The 24,995-nt window shown below is 36.5% G+C and overlaps 1 protein-coding gene and 1 pseudogene across 3 annotated transcripts in view; both read left to right on the top strand.

The window, feature by feature from the left end:
• CENPC (centromere protein C) overlaps nucleotides 1-21,796 on the top strand; it is a 91,957-nt gene extending 70,161 nt beyond the window's left edge. The window contains exons 13-20 of one of the 2 annotated variants that reach the window (XM_082629490.1): nucleotides 66-125; nucleotides 1,852-1,911; nucleotides 11,416-11,520; nucleotides 12,306-12,434; nucleotides 13,006-13,101; nucleotides 14,992-15,146; nucleotides 20,328-20,418; nucleotides 21,578-21,796. In XM_082629490.1, coding sequence (XP_082485616.1) covers nucleotides 66-125; nucleotides 1,852-1,911; nucleotides 11,416-11,520; nucleotides 12,306-12,434; nucleotides 13,006-13,101; nucleotides 14,992-15,146; nucleotides 20,328-20,418; nucleotides 21,578-21,648 — 767 coding nt within the window. In that variant the 3' untranslated portion in view covers nucleotides 21,649-21,796. The remainder of the gene's footprint in view (nucleotides 1-65; nucleotides 126-1,851; nucleotides 1,912-11,415; nucleotides 11,521-12,305; nucleotides 12,435-13,005; nucleotides 13,102-14,991; nucleotides 15,147-20,327; nucleotides 20,419-21,577) is intronic. The other variant, XM_082629491.1, reaches the window with a different exon arrangement.
• A 495-nt stretch (nucleotides 21,797-22,291) lies between these two features.
• Nucleotides 22,292-22,950, top strand: LOC309795296 (large ribosomal subunit protein uL1-like; annotated as a pseudogene). Its single transcript has one exon. The product of its transcript is annotated as a large ribosomal subunit protein uL1-like (transcript).
• The last annotated feature ends 2,045 nt before the right edge of the window (nucleotides 22,951-24,995 follow it).

The raw sequence follows: 24,995 nt of genomic DNA, 5'->3' as shown, positions 1-24,995 counted from the left end.
TTCTGTGGGTTGACTTAGCTTATTAGCTGGGCAATTCTCATTTTGGCTCTCTCATGCATTTGTAGTTAGATGCAAGCTGCTGGGGCTGGAGTCATTTGAAATATCAGCTGGACTGGAAATCCACGGTGACTTATTTACTTATATATTTGGTACCCTGCCAGGGTGGCTGAAATAATTGGGGGCTGGCCAAGCATCCTTTCCACTTGGTTATCTTGGGTTTCCTCACAGCATGGCAGTCTTGGGGTAATCAGTCTTCATAATGATGGCTGTCTTTCCTCAGACTGATGTTCCAAGAGATCCAGGTGGCACCTGCATGTCTTCTGAGGAATTAGCTTTCAAAGTCCCAGAATGTCATTTCTGTGCATTCCATTAGTCAGGCAACTCACTAAGGCCAGTGATGATTCAAGGAGAAGGCAATTAAACTTTGCCTCTTGATAAAGAACAGCGTTTGTGGGGCTTCCCTGGTGGCGCGGTGGTTGAGAGTCTGCCTGCCGATGCAGGGGCATGGGTTCGGGCCCTGGTCTGGGGGGATCCCGCATGCCGCGGAGCGGCTGGGCCTGCGGGCCACGGCTGCTGAGCCTGCGCGTCTGGAGCCTGTGCTCCTTAACGGGAGGGGCCGCGACAGTGAGAGGCCTGCGCACCGCGATGAGGAGTGGTCCCCGCTTGCCACAACTGGAGAAGACCCTCGCACACAAACGAAGACCCAACACAGCCAAAAATAAATAACTAAATTTATAAAAAAAAAAAAAAAAAAAAAAAAGAACAGCGTTTGTGCATAGGAAGGGAAAGAGGTAATGGTTGTTATGTTTAGATGCTATTTATCATACTAAAGTTGAGACCTCTTGACCTAATTGTCACACTGCTAAGTAAATTCGGTACGGTTGCTCTATTTACAACTTTAAGAATCATAGATTACTTTATTAACACAGTAATTATTCATTATCACACCTTGCATTTTTATCCACCCAGTGGCTTATTTCACTTAAAGTCCACAACCAATAGAAAACCTGTTTGTTTTTTGTTACTTGTAACTGTTATCGTCTTAAGATATATTCACTGTAGCAAAATCTAGAGACATATTATACTGTTTTTCACTAGCCTTCATTTCTCAGCAGTGAAAAGCAAAGGGAGTAATAAAATGTATTGTCAGGTTGACAGATGAATGGATAAAGAAGATGTGGCACATGTATACAATGGAATATTACTCAGCCATAAAAAGAAACGAAATTGAGTTATTTGTAGTGAGGTGGATGGACCTAGAGTCTGTCATACAGAGTGAAGTAAGTCAGAAAGAGAGAAATAAATACTGTATGCTAACACATATACATGGAATCTAAAAAAAAAAAAAAAAAGGTTCTGATAAACCTAGGGGCAGGACAGGAATAAAGACACAGACGTAGAGAATGGACTTGAGAACACGGGGAGGGAGAAGGGTAAGCTGGGACGAAGTGAGAGAGTAACACTGACATATATACACTACAAAATATAAAATAGATAGCTAGTGGGAAGCAGCTGCATAGCACAGGGAGATCAGCTCAGTGCTTTTTGACCACTTAGAGAGGTGGGATAAGGAGGGTGGGAGGGGTTATGGGGATATATGTATGCATATCGCTGATTCACTTCGTTATATACCAGAAACTAACACAACATTGTAAAGAAATTGTACTCCAATAAAAATGTTATTAAAAAAAAAGTATGCATCCAAGTAAAGAACTGTTATTTTCTAAGAAAAAAAATGTATTTTCAGGTTGAATTTTATTTTAAAATATACTGAAGTTGACTGAATAACCCACTTTAACTCAACATGAAATTAGTGTCCATTGCTCATGATATTGCTTCTGCAATTTGCAGATGATTCAAGAGTAAAAAGGTCTAACTCAACACCAGAGAACAAGGTGCATCACAAATTAGGTAAGATTACTTTTCTCTTAATATTTTCATATTATAAAACCTTTATTTCTAAATATAACTTAATTTTTTCTCAGGCAGGGGGAAAATATTATTTGGATTAATTGTCAGAGAAAGTAAAACTTGTATTTAGTTTTCATGAATTTCATGGTAAATCATCACAGGCCACTGAGTTTCTTTATTGTCCATTTATGAAGCCTGTAATCCTCTCACTCATTGCTCTATAGTAGGGAGCTGATAAGCTAAGAAGCTAGGGTGGAGAATTCTATAAAATGTAACTGCTAGGTAGATGGCATCCCTGACAAATTCTCCCGTTTTTTCCAGTTCACACCTAAACAAAGCAGTAACTAGGATAAGTAAGCTGGGAGCTAAGGAATCCATGGAGAGGCTCACATGAGGATTAAAACTATGGTTTTCAAAGAGATATTTGCTGGTCAGGATTCATGGGACCTCTCACCTTTGTGGAACTGGAGTGGCTTTTTATTTCTCTCCCTACACTTGAGGCTTCTACACTTGTACCTGAAGAGAACCTGTAGGAATGAACCTTTTCCTAATTGCTTCAACCAGAACCTCACATCTTGTCAGTTAGTATTTTGTAGGCCCATGTGAAGAGAGGCTGCTATACTTCTCTGTGCTTAATGCTTGTCTTGGAGTGGAATATGCCTAGAGTCAGAGTAGGCAAAGAGAAATAAAAGTGTCCCTGAACAGGGGCTCCAGCAACGCAAGAGAGGAAAATCAAGAATTATGCCTAGCGACAGTAGGCAGCTTCTGGTGTGCTAGAACCATTGTAGTAGATGGATAACAATTTTAACAATGAAGGAAATATGAGTACTGTCAGAGATCTAGTTATATCATAGAAGGCTTTCTGGTTGCTAAAGCATAATATTTCAGTTTAAAAAGTCAGTATGTGAACTGAAAGTAAAGATATTTTCTGTTGAGAGCTGAATTAGTAGCTGGTATTGACACTGAAGAAATTCATCAGAACAGAAATGTAAAAAAAGATGGAAATGATGAAGAAAAACATATGCAGTGGAAATAACATGGAGACAGCAGATAAAACATGCAAATAACAGGATTTCCAGAAAAAAGAAACAGATGGAGGAATGAAAACAGTTAAAGAAACAGTTAAAACAGTTAAAGAAAGTACTAGTTAAAACTTCCCTGGAGTAAAGATAGGCTTGATCTGCAATTTGAGGAAGTTTACCAACTGCCAGAGAGAATTAATGAAAAAGATACATCTCTAGACATAAGTGAATAAAATTCCTGAATTTCAAGGATAGAAGAAAGCTTCCAGACAGAAAAGTTACATGAAAAGGAGAAAAAAAAAAAAAAACCCAACAAAACCTGACTACCATAACTCATGTATGCAACTCTGGAAGAATAAAATAATATATATAGCCTACTTTCAGAAATGTATTACAGAGGCAGGCGTGGTCAAGATGGCATACTAGGAGCATGTGGAATTCATGTCTCCTCACAACTAGGGCACCTACCAGGCACCAGTGGGGGACCACGGACACCTAAGGGGACAAGATGAACCCCCAGTGACTGGTTGTTTTGATTATACTTTTATTTTTCCTGATATATTTTTTATCTTTCTAATTTTATTTTGATTTTTTTTTGTTGTTGCGGTACGTGGGCCTCTCACTCTTGTGGCCTCTCCCGTTGCGGAGCACAGGCTCCAGATGCACAGGCCCAGCGGCCATGGCTCACGGGCCCAGCCGCTCCGCGGCATGTGGGATCTTCCCGGACCGGGGCATGAACCCGTGTCCCCTGCATCGGCAGGCAGACTCTCAACTACTACGCCACCAGGGAAGCCCTATTTTGTTTTTTATTCTTAGATATTGTACTGCTCCCTTTTTCTTTCTTTCTTTCTTTCTTTTTTTTCTTTTTATGAGCCACGAATCTTGTGGGATCTTGGTCATCAGGCCAGAGGTTGTGCCCAAGCTCCTGTGGTGGGAGCTGCAAGTCCAAATCGCTGGACTAACACAGAAACTCAGCCCCCACGGAATATCAATCAGAGTAAGACCTCCTGGAGGTCCTCATCTCAGCACCAAGAACCAGCTCTATCCAACTGTCTGCAAACTCCAGTGCTGGACGTCTCAGGCCAAACAACCAGTAAGACAGGAATACAGCACCACCCATCAAAGAAAAAAAAAGGACAAAAAAGTATGTTACAGATGAAGGAGCAAGGTAAAAACCCACCAAACCAAGCAAATGAAGAGGAAATAGGCAGTCTTCCTGAAGAAGAATTCAGAGTAATCATAGTAAAGATGATCCAAAATCTTGGAAACAGAATGGAGAAAATACAAGAAACATTTAACAAGGATCTAGAGGAACTAAAGAACAAACAAACAGTGATGAATAACACAATTACTGAAATTAAAAATACTGTAAAGGAATCAATAGCAGAATAACTGAGGCAGAAGAACAGACAAGTGAGCTAGAAAATAAAATGGTGGAAATAACTGTAAGGGAGCATAACAAAGAAAAAAGAATGAAAAGACTTGAGGACAGTCAGAGACCTCTGGGACAACATTAAATGCACCAACATTCAAATTATAGGGGTCCCAGAAGAAGAGAAAGAAAAAGGGTCTGAGAAAATATTTGAAGAGATTATAGTCGAAAACTTCCCTAACATGGGAAAGGAAATCATCAATCAAGTCCAGGAAGCACAGAGGGTACCATACAGGATAAAGCCAAAGAGAAACACACCAAGACACATATTAAACTATCAAAAATTAAATACAAAGTATTAAAAGCAGCAAGGGAAAAGCAACAAATAACATACAAGGGAATCCCCATAAAGTTAACAGTTGATCTTTCAGCAGAAACTGCAAGCCAGAAGGGAGTGGCAGGACATACTTAAAGTGATGAAAGGGAAAAACCTACAACCAAGATTACTCTACCCAGCAAGGATCTAATTCAGATTCGATGGAGAAACTAAAACCTTTACAGATAAGCAAAAGTTACGAGAATTCAGCACCACCAAACCAGCTTTACAACAAATGCTAAAGGAACTTCTCTAGGCAGGAAACACAAGAGAAGGAAAGAACTACAAAAACCCACAACAATTAAGAAAATGGTCATAGGAACATGCATATTGATAATTATCTTAAATGTAAATGGATTAAATGCTCCCACCAAAAGACACAGACTGGCTGAATGGATATAAAAACAAGACCCGTATATATGCTGTCTACAAGAGACCCACTTCAGACCTAGGGACACATACAGACTGAAAGTGAGCGGATGGAAAAAGAAATTCCATGCAAATGGAAATCAAATAAAAGCTGGAGTAGCAATTCTTATATCAGACAAAATAGACTTCAAAATAAAGACTATTACAGGAGACAAAGAAGGACACTACAGAATGATCAAGGGATCAATCCAAGAAGAAGATACAATTGTAACAATATATGCACCCAACATAGGAGCTCCTCAATACATAAGGCAAATGCTAACAGCCATAAAATGGGAAATTGACAGTAACACAATCATAGTATGGGACTTTTAACACCCCACTTTCACCAATAGATCATCCAAAATGAAAATAAATAAGGAAACACAAGCTTTAAATGACACATTAAACAAGATGGACTTAATTGATATTTATAGAACATTCCATCCAAAAACAACAGAATACACTTTCTTCTCAAGTGCTCATGCAACATTCTGCAGGAGAGACCATATGCTGGGTCACAAATCAAGCCTTGGTAAATTTTAAGAAAATTGAAATTGTATGAAGTATCTTTTCTGATCACAACGCTATGAGACTAGATATCATTTACAGGAAAAAAACTGTAAAATATACAACCACATGGAGGCTAAACAATATGCTACTTAATAACCAAGAGGTCACTGAAGAAATCAAAGAGGAAATCAAAAAATACCTAGAAACAAATGACAATGGAAACATGACGACCCAAAACCTGTGGGATGCAGTAAAAGCAGTTCTACGAGGGAAGTTTATAGCAATACAATACTACCTCAAGAAACAAGAAAAATCGCAAATAAATAACCTAACCTTACACCTAAAGCAATTAGAGAAAGAAGGACAAGAAAACCCAAAGTTACCAGAAGGAAAGAATTCATAAAGATCAGATCAGAAATAAGTAGAAAAGAAATGAAGGAAACAATAGCAAAGATCAGTAAAACTAAAAGCTGGTTCTTTGAGAAGATAAACAAAATTGATAAACCATTAGCCAGACTTACGAAGAAAAAAGGGAGAAGACTCAAATCAACAGAATTAGGAATGAAAACAGAGAAGTAACAACTGACAGTGCAGAAATACAAAGGATCATGAGAGATTACTACAAGCAACTCTATGCCAATAAAATGGACAACCTGGAAGAAATGGACACATTCTTAGACAAGTACAACCTTCTGAGACTGAACCAGGAAAAATAGAAAATATAAACAGACCAGTCACAAGCACTGAAATTGAAACTGTGATTAGCAATCTTCCAATAAACAGCCCAGGACCAGATGGATTCACTGGTAAATTCTATCAAACATTTAGATAAGAGCTAACACCCATCCTTCTCAAACTCTTCCAAAATATAGCAGAAGGAGGAATACTCCCAAACTCATTCTACAAAGCTACCATCACCCTGATGCCAAAACCAGACAAAGATGTCACAAAAAAAGAAAACTACAGGCCAGTATCTCTGATGAACATAGATGCAAAAATCCTCAAAAAAATACTAGCAAACAGAATCCAACAGCACATTAAAAGGATCAGACACCATGATCAAGTGGGGTTTGCCCCAGGAATGCAAGGATTCTTCAGTATACGCAAATCAATTAATATGATACACCATATTAACAAATTGAGAGATTAAAAACCATATGATAATCTCAATAAATGCAGAAAAAGCTTTTGACAAAATTCAACACCCATTTATGAAAAAACTCTCTAGAAAGTAGGCATAGAGGGAACCTACCTCAACATAATAAAAGGTATATATGATAAATCCACAGTCAACATCATTCTCAATGGTGAAAAACTGAAAACATGTCCTCTAAGATCCAGGAACAAGACAAGGTTGCCCACTCTCACCACTATTATTCAACTTAGTTTTGGAAGCCTTAGCCACAGCCATCAGAGAAGAAAAAGAAAAGGGATCCAAAGCAGAAAAGAAGTAGTAAAACTGTCACTGTTTGCAGATGACATGATACTATATATAGAGAATCCTAAAGATGCTACCAGAAAACTACTAGAGCTAATCAGTGAATTTGGTAGAGTAGCAAGATACAAAATTAATGCACAGAAATCTCCTGTATTCCTAAACACTAATGATGAAAAATCTGAAAGAGAAGTTAAGGAAACACTCCAATTTACTATTGCAACAAGAAGAATAAAATACCTAGGAATAAACCTACCTAAGGAGACAAAAGACCTGTATGCCGAAAAATATTAGACACTAATGAAAGAAATTAAAGATGATACAAACAGATGGAGAGATATATCATGTTCTTGGGTTGGAAGAATCAACATTGTGAAAATGACTATACTACCCAAAGCAATCTACAGATTCAGTCCAATCCGTGTGAAACTACCAATAGCATTTTTCACAGAACCAGAACAAAATATTTCACAATTTGTATGGAAACACAAAAGACCCCGAATAACCAAAGCAATCTTGAGAAAGAAAAACAGAGCTGGAGGAATCAGGCTCCCGGATTTCAGACTGTACTACAAAGCTACAGTAATCAAGGCAGTATGGTACTGGCAAAAAAAAAAAAAACAAAAAACCAGAAATATGGATCAATGGAACAGGATAGAAAGCCCAGAGATAAAGCCATGCACATATGGTCACCTTATCCTTGATAAAGGAGGCAAGAATATACAATGGAGAAAAGAGAGCCTCTTCAATAAGTGGTGCTGGGAAAACTGGACAGCTACATCTAAAAGAATGACATTAGAACACTTCCTAACACCATACCCAAAAATAAAATGGATTAAAGGCCTAAATGTAAGACCAGACACTATAAAACTCTTAGAGGAAAACATAGGCAGAACACTCCATGAGATAAATCACAGTAAGATCCTTTTTGACCCACCTCCTAGAGTAAAGGGAATGAAAACAAAAATAAACCACTGGACCTAATGAAACTTAAAAGCTTTTTGCACAGCAAAGGAAACCATAAACCAGATGAAAAAACAATCCTAAGAATGGGAGAAAATATGTGCAAACGAAGCAACTGACAAAGGATTAATCTCCAAAATATACAAGCAGCTCATGCAGCTCAATGTCAACAAAAAACCCAATCCAAAAATGAGCAGAAAACCTAAATGGATATTTCTCCAAATAAGATATACAAATTGCCAACAAACACATGGAAATATGCCCAACATCACTAATCATTAGAGAAATGCAAATCAAAACTACAATGAGGTATCACTTCACACCAGTCAGAATGGTCATCAAAAAATCTAGAAACAATAAATGCTGGAGAGGGTGTGGAGAAAAGGGAACCCTCTTGCACTGTTGGTGGGAATGTAAACTGATACAGCCACTATGGAGGAACAGTATGGAGGTTCCTGAAAAAACTACAAATAGAACTACCATATAACCCAGCAATCCCACTACTGGGCATATACCCTGAGAAAACCACAATTCAAAAAGATCATGTACCACCGTGTTCTTTGCTGCACTATTTACAATAGCCAGGACATGGAAGCAACCTGTGTCCATCAGCAGATGAATGGATAAAGAAGATGTGGCACATATATACAATGGAATATTACTCAGACATAAAAAGAAATGAAATTGAGTTACTTGTATGAGGTGGATGGACTTAAGAGTGTGTCATACAGAGTGAAGTAAGTCAGAGAAAAACAAATACTGTATGCTAACACACATATATGGAATCTAAAAAAAAAAAATGAGTCTGACGAACCTAGGGGCAGGACAGGAATAATGACGCAGACTTAGAGAATGGACTTGAGGTCACGGGGAGGGAGAAGGGTAAGCTGGGACGAAGTGAGAGAGTAACATTGACATACATACTACACTACGAAATGTAAAATAGATAGCTAGTGGGAAGCACCTGCATAGCACAGGGAGATCAACTAAGTGCTTTGTGACCACCTCAATGGGTGGGATAGGGATGGTGGGAGGGAGGTGCAAGAGGGAGGGGATATCGGGATATATGTATACATATAGCTTATTCACCTTGTTATACAGTAGGTACTAACACAACATTGTAAAGCAATTATATTCCAATAAAGATGGTAAAAAAAAAAGCAATATATTACAATCCTTTGTTACAACTAGCCAAGATATCTTTCTTTCTGATAAGTGAATTTATTTTGCAGATAACGCAAGATTAAGTTTAGCTTCCTCTATGTAAAATATCCATGTAAGGTAATCTAACGAAGTATCATATAAGTCAAAAATGAGTTCAAGGAGAGGAAACAGTGCTGAGGAATGATTCTCAATATATGTGGTTAAATTTAAGCAATGTATATTTGTTTTCTGTTGCTGTGTACCAAATTACTACAAATTTAGTTGTTTAGACAACACATATTATTATCCCTTGGTTTCCATGGGTCAGGAGCTCAGGCACAAATTAGCTGGGTCCTCTGTTCAAGGGTTGCACAGGCTGCAGTCCAACGTCTCAGCCTGGGACATGGTCTTATCTGAGGCTCGAGGTCCTGTTAACCACCACAAGCTCATGTAGTTGTTAGCAGAATTCAGTTTCTTGGAATTGTAGGACTGAGGTACATGTTTCCTTGGTGGCTGTGAGCCATGGGCCACTACTCTCGATCTAGGGGTCACCTGCAGTTCCTTGTCGCATGACCCTTTTCATAGACCCTTCACAGTATGGCAGCTTGCTTCTCCAAAGTGAGCAAGGAAGAATTTTTCTCTCCTTCTGCTAGTGTCTTATATGTATGATCATGATGTAATCACAGAAGTGACTTCCCATTGCTTTTGCCATATTCTGTTGAGTGTGTCATAGGTTCCACATGTATCCTAGGGAAGGGGATTATTAAAGGTGTGTCTCATTGCTCACACCTTAGGATGTGTCTACTACTTAATGCTAATATGATTGGGGATTTATAAGTACTAAGTAAGGATTTTTGCAGTGGTAGCTTGAAATCCACACTATCTTAACAAAACTTGGTGTGGTGGGGAGGAGAGTAGGAGTGGAAGAGGGGTAATAAAAGTAGTCTAAAAGTTTCATTTTACTAAATGAGAAAAAGGAGAAGATAACATCTTGGTAGGGGATATAGTTGTTAATATAATGATGGAGAAATGAGTATGACTGTTGAGTGTCAGGAATGGGAAGGTAACCAATATTAGAGTGAAAAAGCACAGTAAACTTTGAAATGACCAAGGTTTGGGGTATGGGGGAAGAAATGGTGTTCTGACCAAACCAGTGAGAATGAGGGGAAAAAGAATCACTGATGTAAAATAACCTGTAAATATAAAGTAAAATGGAAGAAATAAATAGATGTGTATTACTTGTTGTACTAAATAAGTGTGAATGGATTGAATTCCTCTAGTAAGATAGAGACTATCAGATTTGGTTAAACAAACTTACCTATGTGTTTATAAGAAACACTTAAAACAGGTTTTAAAATAGAAGATTATCAAAGAATTAAGTAGGCTAATATAAACAGAAAGAAAGTAGTGTATTTTTAATATTAGGTGAATTGAAATTTAAGGTTAAAAGTGCTGAACAGGATGAAGGACTTGTAATAATAAAATTAGCACTTTATGAAGAAGATAGAAAAATCATAAACTACTATGTACCAAACAACCTAGCAACTAAAATGTGTAAAGGAAAAAAGCTAAGAAAAAGCAAGGAGATTTTAATTTAAACAATACAGTTAGACTGGGAGATTCTGTTAAACCACTTTCAGAATTGGACAACTCCAGCAAACCAGAAGTAAGTAAGAACATAGGAAGTTGATTATGTAGCCAACAAACTTAGTATATAGAACTTGGCATTATTCAGATAAAACAAGTAGATATGTGTGTATACACACAAACACATGTATACATAACCACCCCTGATTTATAAATTCCTATTGTGGAGCATTTAGGGGGTTTTCAGTTTGCTTTTTGACTTTTCTTTTCTGTTTCTATTATGAACAGTACTACCATGAATGTTCTTAACACCTATATCTTTGCCCATTTTTGTGAATATTTTGCAAACTCATTTTCTAAAAATGAAATTTCTGCGTCAAACAGTATTACAATTATAGGTATTGTCAAATTGTCATCAGTCAGTTTACATTTCCACCTACAATATATGAGAATTCCGGTGTACCTTTAACATCATTAACCGTGAATGTTTGTTACCATGTTTTTAAATCTTTTCCAATCTAGTAGCTTGGCATTTCTTTAATAGCACAAATATGTCTTAAAATTTGTTTTTCTAGTGTTCTGTCTAGAAGCATTTGTGTTCTAGAAAGTAATATCAATCTTTTCACTGCAGAGTATCATCCAATTAAACATATATGTGCCTTTTTTGTCTGATGTCTTTTTACAGTATTGCCCTCCAACACACCAAATGTTCGCAGGACCATGAGAACACGATCAAAACCTTTGGAATACTGGCGAGGGGAGCGAATAGAGTATCAAGGAAGGCCATCTGGTAAAATTTATGCTTTAGTGTCCCAAAATAATAATAATGATAATTGCTACAATTTATTTAGGTACATTACGTGCCAAGTACTGTCTTATGTATTTATATACATTACCTTATTTAATCATCATCCTCCAAAAATGTGACAAGAATAGATTCAAGTCCAGATTTCTCTGATTACTATAGAGATGCTGATTTGTTTTCTTTTTGGTAGCAGTTTGAGGTGAGCATGTGGCTTGATAGAGTGTTTTTATTTTTATACTACCTAGGAAGGTTTTTAATTGCATAAAATGAAGCATTAGATCAGAACATGAGAAAATTATAACTGTCAAAGATTAAGTATTCCCCATTATTATTCTCATTCTATTTTCTTATATTTTTCTACAAAAATTGTAGAGGGTGGGAAAGAAAGTATAGTGAGTGTTATCTTAAAGTTATTTCCTTTCTTTTGATGTATATTTCTGAGTCAAAGGACTAAACTGACATGTGAATTACTATAAATAGTTCATTGCTGATCTTTTTTTTTGTACACTTCCACTGATGACTTGATTTCAAGCAACAGAGATCATTCAGTCATGTTTCATCAGTGCTTCTAGATTTAGGATAGTTAGAGACAAGTGAAATTGGTTGCTATTTGTGTTGTTTGAATTTTTAACTGTAGAGTGTGGTAAAACTAATGTATTCTTTGGTACTTTGAAAGGAAATGTGCTGTATTAATTTAATGAGTTTTGTTTCAAGATTTTCACTTTGCCAGGTATGATAATTTACCTTTTTTTTTTTTGGTTAAATTTCAGGAGGATTTGTGATTGGTGGAATACTCTCCCCAGACAAAGTATCATCTAAAAGGAAAGCAAAAGGAAACTTGGGAAGAGTCAATACAGTAGTTAATAGGAAAAGGATCTGTCTTGATAATGATGAAAGAAGTATGAACTTATTCCTTATTTTAAATAACAGTGCTTTGAGAAGTAGCTCTTTGCAAATTTTGAAATAATCTCTAAAAGCTTCAGATATACTACTACTTCAGGGTAAATTATCTTTTTAATGTCCACATTTTTTTCAGATTTTGAAAGTAAACTAATTTTATTCTTTTAAAAAAATCACTAATAGCAGAGTGTAAAACATTTCCACCTGAGTAAATTGCCCTGTCAAATGAAGCTTATCTTGGTTAAAATAAACATTTTAAAGAATTCTTTTTAAAGTGTATTGTGTACTTCAGCTCTCTTAGAGAATATGCAAAACACCATTTAACTTCTTGATGATGCAAGAGTTCAAAAGTTGTAAGAAAATAAGAAGTTTAGGATGTTTGCTTCTGTGGTAAATCACTGATTTTTGAATTTTTGTTTATCAAAGTGGTCATTGATAAACAGGAAAAAGATATGCCTCTGGCAATTTTCCTTTAAAACTTGTCCATAACTCTATTTTCATACTAGATTTTTTTTAATGAAAAAGAATTTTAAGTGAGTAGTTAGTATTTCAGTGATATTTCTTTTGCAGAGAATAAATTCGTGGTAAATATGAATATACCTCTGGGAGATCCTTTGCAGCCAACGAGGGTAAAGGACCCAGAAACACGAGAGATTATTCTTATGGGTAAGATCAGGGTTGATATTGAGAATACTTAATTTAACAACTAGTAAGGACAAACTGAAGTCTGGCTTGTCTGCTTTCCCTTTCTCTCCCCAGATCTTTCAGAGCCAAAGTCTAGTAGAGAGTCTAATTCAAATAAGCAGCCTGTATGAGGACTACACTAGGGGAATTGATGGCAGACAACCTCCAGGGTACACATAGCACCATGCAGTTGTCCTCTGTGATACAAGTGCTACCATCAGGAGTGTTGCCTCCGCCAGTAGGGTCCAGGCCTTCTTTGACCAGGAGGACACAAGCGGACAGGGGCTGTTCATAGGGAACTGTAGCAAGTTAACTGGTAGACTCCCGGATACACTCTTACTGTGAGACCAGATGGAGATTGTGGCAGGATTTAGACAGCCTTTGGTGCTGTGAGATGCTAATATTGGTATCTGGGGCATAAAACCTTTCTGGAGATGACTAGCAAGGGCATCTGTCAGCCAAACAAATGCCATGCTGAACCTTAAGGCTGGTACAGGGTCCTAGAAGCCTCCTCCTATACTTAATAGGCATTAAACATTTAGAGTCTAGGACAACATGGGAGGTCCCAAGGGATGGGCTATAGAGTGGTGGGGTTAAGTAGGGGACACTCAGCTGTTTACCAACCAGGGAATATATACATACAGGAAATATTTAAATATTTTAACAAATGTTATGACTGTACCAGTGAGTGCTTGGGACTATTTATCCCAAGTCAGAGGACAGATATCTCAAACCAGAGAGGCAGTATTTACACTTAAAATTTTGGCTGTGGCATAGGTTCCATTTGATATCTTAAGTAGCAAAGTTATTTCTATATTCCAGGTTGTTTATTTGGCAACAGAGGTAGAAGCACAGAGAATTTTGTTTAGTGAAGTGTCTTAACTAAAAACATTGCTATACTGTATCAGGTTAAAAAAGTTGTGTGTTGTCAAGAATTCATCACTTTTTTTTCTTGAGCCTATGTATTTTCTTTATCCTGTAGTCTGTGGGAGTACAGTCAGAAGCTGATGATAGAAAAATGTATTAATTATAGGTCTGGAAAAGGTTGTAAGTAAAAGGGAAATTAAAAAGTGATATAGTAGGGCTTCCCTGGTGGTGCAGTGGTTGAGAGTCCGCCTGCCGATGCAGGGGACATGGGTTTGTGCCCCGGTCAGAGAAGATCCCACATGCCGTGGAGCGGCTGGGCCCGTGAGCCATGGCTGCTGAGCCTGCACGTCCAGAGCCTGCGCTCCGCAACGGGAGAGGCCACAAGAGTGAGAGGCCCGCGTACCGCAAAAAAAAAAAGTGATATAGTAATTTGTGAGCTACATTTAGAACTCCGGTTACTTAGAGGCTTTACCTGATAAATAAATAAAAATCTTGTTATTTAATAATCAGCCAAGCAAGCACAAAGGAATTTACTGACATGGTAATGATACATTTGTATTGTGGCTATGTTAAACTTTTTGAAGATAGGATCCTTTCTTGTCTCTTAGCTGATTTTGTTTTCTGTCTGAGCTATTATGGGAAAAATAGTAATACTACCATTGTTATTATTAATAGCCAAGACTTACCTAATGCTTACTTTGTGCCAGTATTTTAAATACTTTACACACTTTAAGTCATTTGATATTCACAACTCTAACATAGATGAAGTATTATTATCCCATTTTACAGAAAAGAAAATGTAGGCACAAATAGAGAGGATAAGCAACTTGGCTAAGTTCACACAGCTTGTAAGACAGAGATAGGATCTGACCTGTGGCATTCTAGCTCCAGAGTCAGTGATATTAATCACATCTATCTTTCTAAGGCAGGTTTATGTGTGTATATGCTGTATTAGAGAAATGTAATTGCTATTACTTTGTACTTACATTAATTTTTTTCCCTTAGATCTTGTAAGGCCACGAGATACATACCAATTTTGTGTTGAACATGGTGAGTTGAAAGTATATAAAACATTGGACACACCATTTTTTTCTACTGGAAAATTGGTATTAGGACCACATCAAGAAAAGGGAAAGCAGCATGTAGGCCTAGACACATTGGTGAGTGTATTTTTCCATATATTTATGTTTTGCTCTTGGCACAACTCTGATTTGTTGGACTTGATGAAGCGTTAAAAATACTATTTCCTCAAAAATGATATATGATTACTATAGTGCATAGATAATTTTTTAGTTTTTTTCATCTGTTTAAAGTCAGTCAACCAATGTCTCTTTAAAAGTACTTGTTCTGTGCATAGCAGTGTAGGCTTGAGATTCAGAAGTTTAGGGAATGGTCTTTACTTAAAAGAATGCTTGAAATTAGGTTTGCAAACAAATCATTAGAATTTTAGAGCTGGAGGAGATTATTGAGATTAAGTGTAACAGCAGATTGAGGACTGGAAGCTAGTTGCTTCAGTAAGTACTAAAGAATATATTACTGTATATAGCAGTATTATTGGCTGAAGTTATAATGAGACTCAAGGTGAGTCTCTCTTCTCTGAGTCTGTCTCTCTGTCTCTTTCTCATTGGAGACACACACCCCTATAACATTGTATTTATATCAGATAATTTTTGCATTTTGAATTTGAAAGTGAAAGATTTTGAAAATCACCAGATTTAGAGAATATTTAATATTATATCAGTATTTAAAACATGTTACATCTGAGGTACATCTTTCAGTAAGTAACATTTCAGGAACCTATGAAATCATGGTTCAAAACAGTTCTTTTTACTGATAAAATGAAAGTAAGCCCACAAAGGAGAAACAGAAAGAGCATCAGGACCCTTCAGTTTATATTAACTAAGAAGGGCAAATCAAGGCAGGGAAAGGAGAAGATACACAGAAGAGTAAAAGAATAATTTATTGCTACATCAGTATAGTATGTAGAATCCAGATCTAAAGTATTTAAAAATATTCTTTAATCCAATCTTAAAATGTTGTAGATCTCCAGGTGGTATTAAAAGAGTAAATATAACATATTAAACTAACTAAAGTAATAGATAATCCCTGTGTAATCATTTTAAGGATCAATTAATAATGAAAATAAGCATTATGAAATGTCATCATTGAACTAACTGTAGTTACCCATTAAGCTATAATGCCTTTATTCCTTTAAAAAAGGAATATTGAATAGTAAATGTTTGGAAGTGTTTGAACATATGTAGCTCTTTATTTTAACATAGACAGTAATTGCAAAAATTGGAAACCACTGAAATGTGTGCTGCAGGAAAAAATGGTTATATTTATATTTTGACTTAGTAATGAGATAAACCATTATATATGATAATCAGCTATATAGCACTTACATGTTCCAGGTGCTATACTAAACATTTTAATATTAATTTAAGTATATTATTTTGCAGAATAGCCATATAGGAACACCTTTAGGATAAATATTTAAGGAAACTGCAAAGTAGAAAACTCTTTTTATTTTTTTCTGAGTAAAAATTAAAAATGAAAATGACAGAACCTTGAAGGAACTATAGAAAATAACATGTCAGTAGGTGATTATAGTTTATTTTTGTTTTTTCTAAATATTGCCTTTAAGTTTTTATAATGAAAACTAGACTTAAAGGTTTTTTTTTTAATAACAAGGGGAGTATTTTTACATTTTAAAAAAATGAGGCACACTTTTAAATATATGCTTTTGAGAAGCAAAAGGGCAAGATGGAGAACCAGCATAAGCCATTAACTCTTTCTTTCAAACTCAGGTCTAGATAATGAGTAAAAGGGAAAGTAGCAGTGTTAGATCTGTTAAATTCAAACCACAGAAGAATGAACAAATTAACTATGGGAGTTTGTTGTGGAGCTCTCCTAGAAAACAAAAGGGTATTAAGAAATGGGAAATATTGGGACTTCCCTGGTGGTCCAGTGGTTAAGAATCTGCATTCCAATGCAGCAGATGCAGGTTCGATCCCTGGTTGGGGAACTAAGATTCCACATGCCGCGCGGCAACTAAGCCCGTGCGCCACAGCTAGAGAGAAGCCCGCGCATTGCAACGAAGAGCCTGCGCACTGCAGTGAAGGATCCCACATGCTGTAACTAAGACCCGATGCAGCCAAATTAATTAATTAATTAATTAATGTTAAAAAAAAAGAAATGGAAAATATTAAAGTTAAGTGATGTGGAAGACCAGTCAAAAACCAGAAGAGAGAAAAAACCCAAATAGATCAAAAGGTAGAAATATATGAAAAACTAGACAATAATTGTTCCAGAGGTAAAAAATCAAAAAAGTGATAACAATACACTTAAAGGAACCAGAGTTCCTTAGAGAAATGTCTGATTCCAGGCCTGGGACTGAGCTTGGAATATTTATCATACCTGATAGCAGACTATCAAATACCGTTAGGATTGGGTCATAAGGTCTCTGGATCCAACTGGAAGATGCTCTCTCTGGACAAAGATATGAAAACTTGGGTATCAATAAGAATAAATTCATTGGATTGATATGCATCAATTATATCTAAACCCATGAATTTGTAAGGCTACTACAAAAAGAAAAACTTAATTCATCACTGTCGGAGAATTCTAGGAAGCCAACTCACTTTGACAAATATGGTAAGTAAAGGAAAATAATTAAACATTTATTCTGCTGTTCTCATATAAACTGTACTACTAGGTAATCAAATAATAGATGAGGGGAAGTTTATCCTTTTTAGAAATAGTCCAATTAATAAATGAAGAATGAATGTCAGAATGGACTATTATCATTTTACAACACCCAATAAACCATTGGTTCTAGCATCATTGTCTACTAACATCTAAAAAGAACACAACCAGACATTATGTGTCTCCTGATGGAAGAATACAACACTGTCTATGAAGTAGTCTTGCCTTCCCCACCTTCTTTAAAAAAAAACAAAACAAAACCCACACACAACCACCTGAAGTTAAGTCCTTAGATCTAACCACCAATTTACAGGAAATAAAGAATGGCAGACTTTTCAGATGACAACCTCACATTGTAATAAGCAAAATCCAGCTATGTGAAGATTTTTAAAACAAATTTTGCTGCTTGATTTCTTTAATAAGGTGCAAGGAATAAAAAAGACAACCACGTGGAATGTATAGAGATCAGGGTCCTCAACCGTGGCACTATTGACATTTTGGACTCAATAATTCTTTGTTGTAGGGAGGCTATCCTATGCATTGTAAGAGGTTTAGAAGCAACCCTGGCCTCTATGCACTAGATTCCAGTAGTACCCCTCTAGTTGTGAGAATTAAAAATGTTCCCAGACATTGCCAATTGTCCCCTGAGGGACAGAATCACCCCCAAATTGATAACCACTCAATAGATTGCTTTAAAAGATAGATCAAGCACTGACCATATGTGACTCTTACTTGGATCCCAATTCAAACAAACCCTTAAAAGTAAGACATTGAAAAGCCAACTGGAAATTTGAATATTGACTGGGTGTTTAACACTAAATATTCATTTATTTTTATGTGTGACAACAGTGTTGTCATGTTTTAAAAAAGGACTTTGGTCTTTCAGTACACATTGAAATATTTACAGATGGTTTATGATGCTGGGCATTTATTTCAAAATAATATGGAATGGGGGAATCAGACTTTGAAAAGAGCAGGGTATCAGGGTTCAATATTTATTTGTGGGAGTTCATCATTCTATTTTTGTGTATTTCAAAAGCATTCTTAGTAAAATGTTTGCAGAAGTGGGGAGAGGTGTGCATAGAGAGCCAATCTGAATAGATAAGGAAAAAACATCTATAAATACATGCTTGACTTTCTGGGTAGTGTGTGTGTTCCTTTTTTTAGGCAAATAACTTTGGATGTAATAAATATATTTCTTTTATTAAATTATAAAAAATACCTTTAGAACCACTTTAAGAACTTTTTTTCCATTGAGAGAGTATATTGTAGTGGTTAAGAACATGGATTCTGGAATCAAAGTACCTGAGTTCAAATTCCAGCTGTTCCATTTACATTGTGACCTTGGAAAGTTACACTTCTCTGTGCCTCATTTTCTTCATCTGTGAAAAGCTATTAAAATAGTACTGTCTCATTGATAGATGTATACATTAAATGAGTAAAAATGAAGTGCTTAGAACAGTGGCTGGCATGGGGTAAGTGCTGGATAAGTGCTAGCTGCTCTCATTTTTCTGGTATTTTAGGCTCATTTTACAAAAGTGGTAAGAAAAAAAGGAGAAGAAGGCATAATTCTCTGAGGCAAAATATTCCTGATGGCTGAATCTCAGAATTTGAATCTCAGAGTTTGAAGGCCCTACATTTTGTATTTAGTTGTCAAAAAAAAAGGTCATTGCCAGGTGCTATCTATATATAAAATGTAAAATTTGCTGTGTTTGAATATGGAAGCCTGTATGACTGAGCACTATATTTATCCTCTTTTACTTTCTTAATGTTGATGCTTGTTTAAATGTACTTTTTTTTTTTTTGCTTTTTGTTCTCTTTGATTCATTGGTCAGATTAAGTTACATATACCAAGCATGTAACCTTTAAAGAGGTGTACATAAAACCTAGCTATTTTTCTAATATAGCTAAGTGATATTCTTTACAATGGTTCTGAATTTTCATAAACTGGTAAATAATAAGGAAGAACAAAAGAAATGTTTGCCTATACTAGTTTTCTATTACTGCTTTAACAAATTACCACAAATTTAAACAACTCTCATTTATTATCTCACAGATACGTAGGTTAGAAGTCAGGTGGGCTTGGCTGAGTACTCTGTTTAGAGTATCACTAGGCTGGAATCAAGGTATTGTGAGATCTGTATTCCTCTCTGAAGGCTTTTAGAATGAATCTGTTTCAAATTCATTCAGGTTGTTGGCAGAATTCAGTTTCACGTGGTTGTAGGGCTGAGGTTCCTGTTTCCTCACTGGCTGTTGGCTGGGGTGTCTAGAAATAGTCTATACTCCTTGGCTTATGGCTCTCTTATCTTCAGTGCCAGCAACAGTGAAAGCCCTTTTCATGCTTCAAATTTCTCTGACTTCTCCTCTGCTTCATCTCTCGTCTGCTTCCAGTAGGAAAATTGTCCACTTTCAAGTAAGGTTTATGTAATTAGATTGGGCCCATTTAGGTAATCCAGGATAATCTCACCATCTCGAGGTCTCCTTTGCCATGTGACTAACAAATTCTGGAGATTAGAGCATGGATATCTTTGGAGGGCCCTTATTCTGCCTACCACATTTACTTTTAAGTTTCTTTGGAGTGTAGTTGTTGTGGTGTTAAATTTGAAATGAGATTTTAATTTTTAATTTTACAGATTTTTTATGTTAACTTTGGTGACCTTTTATGTACCTTACACGAAACACCTTATGTAATAACAACTGGGGATTCATTCTATGTTCCTTCAGGTAAGAATAATTAAAAACCTTTTCTTTTGCATAGTTGAATACTTATGTAGTTGCTCATGAGCACCATGAAAATGGAAGCCACAGTGGTCAAAATGAAGCATGATGTGACTGATGCCAAAGAAGTGTGGTGCATATTTTCTTTTAATTTTTTTTTATTAGATAAGTATATCAGTGTTTTGGTACATGAAAACTGAATGAGTTGGTAATTGCTGAATATAAAAATAGAAGATATGTTGTATCCAGAGTAGAAAGAAAATTTTTCCCCTATGTTATCTCAAAGACATTATGTAGTCAAACAATTTTTAGTTGGTTATTTTAAACATAAAGAATAGTGTGCTTCATAAGCTATTGGAGCACAAGTCTTTGGAGATAGGAATTTTAATTTGTTCATTCATTCAACAAATGTGATTGAGAGTCTACCAAGTATTGCTCTAAGAGTGTGGGATACAGAAAAAAAATCCCTGCCCTCATGGAGCTTACATTCTAATGAAAGGAAACAATAATAATAGCTATATTTATGTAGTCCTTTGTATGTGCCAACACTGTTGTGAACACAAACAAATGAATATAACAAAACAGAATCAGACTCATAGATACAGAGAGCAAACTAGTGGTTACCAGTGGGGAGAGGGGTAGAGGGAAGGGGCAAGATAGGGGAAGAGGAATAGAGGTACAAACTACAAAGTATACAATAAATAAGATACAAGGATGTAATGTATAGCACAGGGAATATAGAAAATATTTTATAATAACTTTAAATTGAGTATAAACTATAAAAATAATTGAATCACTGTTGTATACCTGAAACTAATATAACATTGTAAATCACCTATACTTCAATTTAAAAAAACAAAAACACCCCAAACATGATTGGATTCAGAGGGAGATTTTTTTTCCTATCTGCACCCTTGTCTAATCTCTTTTTGCATTCATTATCAAAATGATGTGAAATTTACATCGTTTTAAGCTTTATCTGGATCACAGATGGTCCTTGGATTTTTCAGTTCATGGAATTAAATAAGAGTTATTTGATGTTAGATGATTTTTTTTAATTTGACACTATATACTGTAATAGGTCTTAGTGATGACTAAACATTTAATCAAAAGGGAATGATTCCTATGGAAATAATTTTTAATTTTCTTATCACTTTATTTCTAGGTAATTATTACAACATCAAAAATCTCCTGAATGAGGAAAGTGTTCTTCTTTTTACACAGATAAAAAGTTGAAAGATGAAGCAAAGTTTAAATATGTGTGTATATATATATTTACATACATACATATAAAACACATTGTGTAGTTGAGATGTTGTAATTATTCGTAATGTTTTAAAATATTCAGTGTTGTGTACTTGTTTCAATAAACATTACAAACTTCCATATGTATCTTCTAATTTTTCCACGAATATACACATAGCCTGTAGTGATAACCATGTTCATAGTATTTTAATAACATGAAAGGAACACCAAAATCACTGCTCCCAGTGATATACAGGCATACCTTGGAAAGGTTGTGGGCTTGATTCCAGACCACCACAATAAAGTGAATATTGCAATAAAGTGAGTCACAATTTTTTTGATTTCCCAGTGCGTATAAAAGTTACGTTTACACTATACTGTCATCTGTTAGGTGTGCAGTAGCTTTATGTCTCAAAATTAATGCATATAGCTTCATTTAAGAAATACTTTATTGCTAAAAAATGCTAACCATCATTGATACCTTCAGTGAGTCATAATCTTTTTGCTGGTGGAGGGTCTTGCCTTGAGGTTGATGGCTGCTGACCAGGGTGGAGGTTGCTGAAGGTTGGGGTGGCTATGGCAATTTAAAAAAATAAGACAATAGCTTTCTTCGGTTATTGTGGTGTGAGGCACCATGAGCAGCAGAGTCTCCCGTGACACCCTGTACAAGGCAGTGCGGAAAGTCCTACATGGGAACCAGTGCAAGCGCCAGAAGGTTTTGGAGATGGTGGAGCTAAAGATCAGCCTGAGGAACTATGACCTCAGAAGGACAAACCCTTCTCAGCACTGTCAGGCTTAAGTCCACTCTCTGCCCCAAGTTCTCCATATGTGTTTTGGGGGACCAGCAGCATTGTGATGAGGCCAAGGCTGTGGATAATCTCCCACATGGGCATTGAGGTGTTGAAGAAACTCAACAAGAATAAGAAACTTGTCAAGAAGATGGCCAAGAAGTATGATGCCTTTTTGGCTCCAGAGTCTGTGATCAAGCAGATCCCATGAATCCTGGGCCCAGGCCTGAATAATGCTGGCAAGTTCCCTTGCTGACCCCCAATGAGAACATGGTGGCCAAAGTTGATGAGGTGAAGTCCATGATCAAGTTCCAGATGAAGGAGTTGCTGTATCTGACAGAGGCTGTTGCCCACGTGAAGATGACAGATGATGAGCTTGTGTACAACATCCACTTAGCTGTTATCTTCCTGGTGTCATTGCTCAAGAAAAATTGGCAGAACGTACAGGCTTTGTACATTAAGAGCACCATGGGCAAGCCCCAGCACCTATACTAAGGTACAGCTTAATAAAGCATACTGCCACCATTAAAAAAAAAAGATCAATTGCTGCATCTGTTGACTTCCTTTCACAAATGATTTCTCTGTAGCATGCAGTGCTGTTTGATAGCATTTTAAGTACAGTAGAACTTCTTTCAAAATTGGAGTCAGCCCTCTCAAACCCTGCTGCTGCTTTATCAGCTATAAAATTCTAAATCCTTTGTCATCGTTTCAACAGTCTTGTCATTTCTACAGTCATTCCAACATCTTCACCAGGTATAAATTCCATTTCAAGAAACAGCTTTCTTTGTTCATCCTTAAGAAGCAACGCCTGATCTGTTAAAAGTTTTATTAGGGTATTGTAGCAATTGTCACATCTTCAGACTCCACTTCTGATTCTAGTTCTCATTATTTCCACCACATCTTATGTTCCTTCCTCCACTGTAGCCTTGAACCACTCAAAGTCATCCATTAGGGTTGTAATCAACTTCTTCCAGACTCCTGTATTCATGTTGTATTTTGACCTCTTCCCACGAATCATGAATGTTCTTAATGGCATCTAGAATGTTGAATCCTTTCCAGCAGGTTTTTGAATTACTTTCCCCAGATCCATCAGAGGAATCATATCTATGGCAGCTATAGCCTCCTGAACTATATTTCTTAACTAATAGACTTGAAAGTCAAAATTACTCCTTGATCCATGGGTTTCAGAATGGATGTTGTGTTAGGAGGCATGAAAACAACGTTAATCTCATTGTGCATGTCCAGTAGAGCTCTTGGGTGACCAGGTGCGTTGTCAGTGAGCTGTGATATTTTGAAAGGAATCATTTTTTTTTCTGAGCAGTAGTCCTCAACAGTGGGCTTAAAATACTCAGAAAACCATGTTGTAAAGAGATGTGCTGTCATCCAGGCTTTGTTCCATTTATTTATAGAGTACAAGCAGAGTAAATTTTCCATAATTCTTAAGGGCCCTAGGATTTTTGGAATGGTAAATGAGCATTGGCTTCAACTTAAAGTCACCAGCTGTCTTTCCCCCTAAAGAGAGACAGCCTGTCCTCTGAAACTAAAGCTAGGCATTGACTTCTTCTCTCTAGCTGTGAGTCTTAGATGGCATTTTTCCCAATATAAGTCTCTTTTGCCTACCCTGAAAATCTGTTGGCTTATTGCAGCCACCTTCATGAATTATCTTAGCTAGATCTTCTGGATAACTTGCAGCTTCTACATCAGTACTTGCTTCACCTTGCACTTTTATATTATGGAGTCAGTTTCTTTCCTTAAACTTCATGAACCAACCTCTGCTGGCTTCAGACTTCTGCAGCTTCCTTACCTCTCTCAGCCTTCATAGAATTGAAGAGTGTTAGAGCCTTGCTCTGGTGTAGGCTTTGTCTTAAGAGGATGCTGTGGCTGGTTTGATCTTCCGTCCAGAACACTAAAACTTTTTCCATGTCAGTAAAGCTCTTTCACTTTCTTATTCATATATTCACTAGAGTAGCACTTTTAATTTCCTTCAAGAATTTTTCCTTATCTTGACTCTTGTGAGTTATGCTATAATGAACATAGGAGTGCAGATATCTCTTCAAGGTACTGATTTCATTTCCTTTGGATATATATGCAAAAGAGGGATTACTGAATTGTATGGTAGTTCTATTTTTAATTTTTTGAGGAACTTCCATACTGTTTTCTATTAAGGCTGTACCACTTTATATTTCCACCAACAGTGTAAAAGAGTTTCCATTTCTTCACATCTTCACTAGCACTTGTTATCTTTTACCCTTTTGATACTAGCCCTTCTAACAGATTTGAGGTGATAAGCCATTGTGGTTTTGATTTGCATTTCCCTGATGATTAGTGATGATGAGCATCTTTTCATTACCTGCTGGCCCTTTGTATGTCTTTTTTGGAAAATGATCTCAGTTATATATGAAGTCTAAAATCACACTCATAGAAGCAGAGAACAGAGCAGTGGTTACCAGGGGCGAGGGGGGTGGGGTGGAGAAAATGGACAGATGGTTGCTCAGAGGGTAGAAAGTTGTAGTTATGTAGAATGAGTAAGTTCTAGAGTCCTAATGTACA

The sequence above is a fragment of the Mesoplodon mirus genome, assembly GCF_964341445.2.
Source record: "Mesoplodon mirus genome assembly, chromosome: 2".
Classification (NCBI taxonomy): Eukaryota; Metazoa; Chordata; class Mammalia; order Artiodactyla; family Ziphiidae; genus Mesoplodon; species Mesoplodon mirus.
This window is presented reverse-complemented; position numbering and strand designations above follow the sequence as displayed.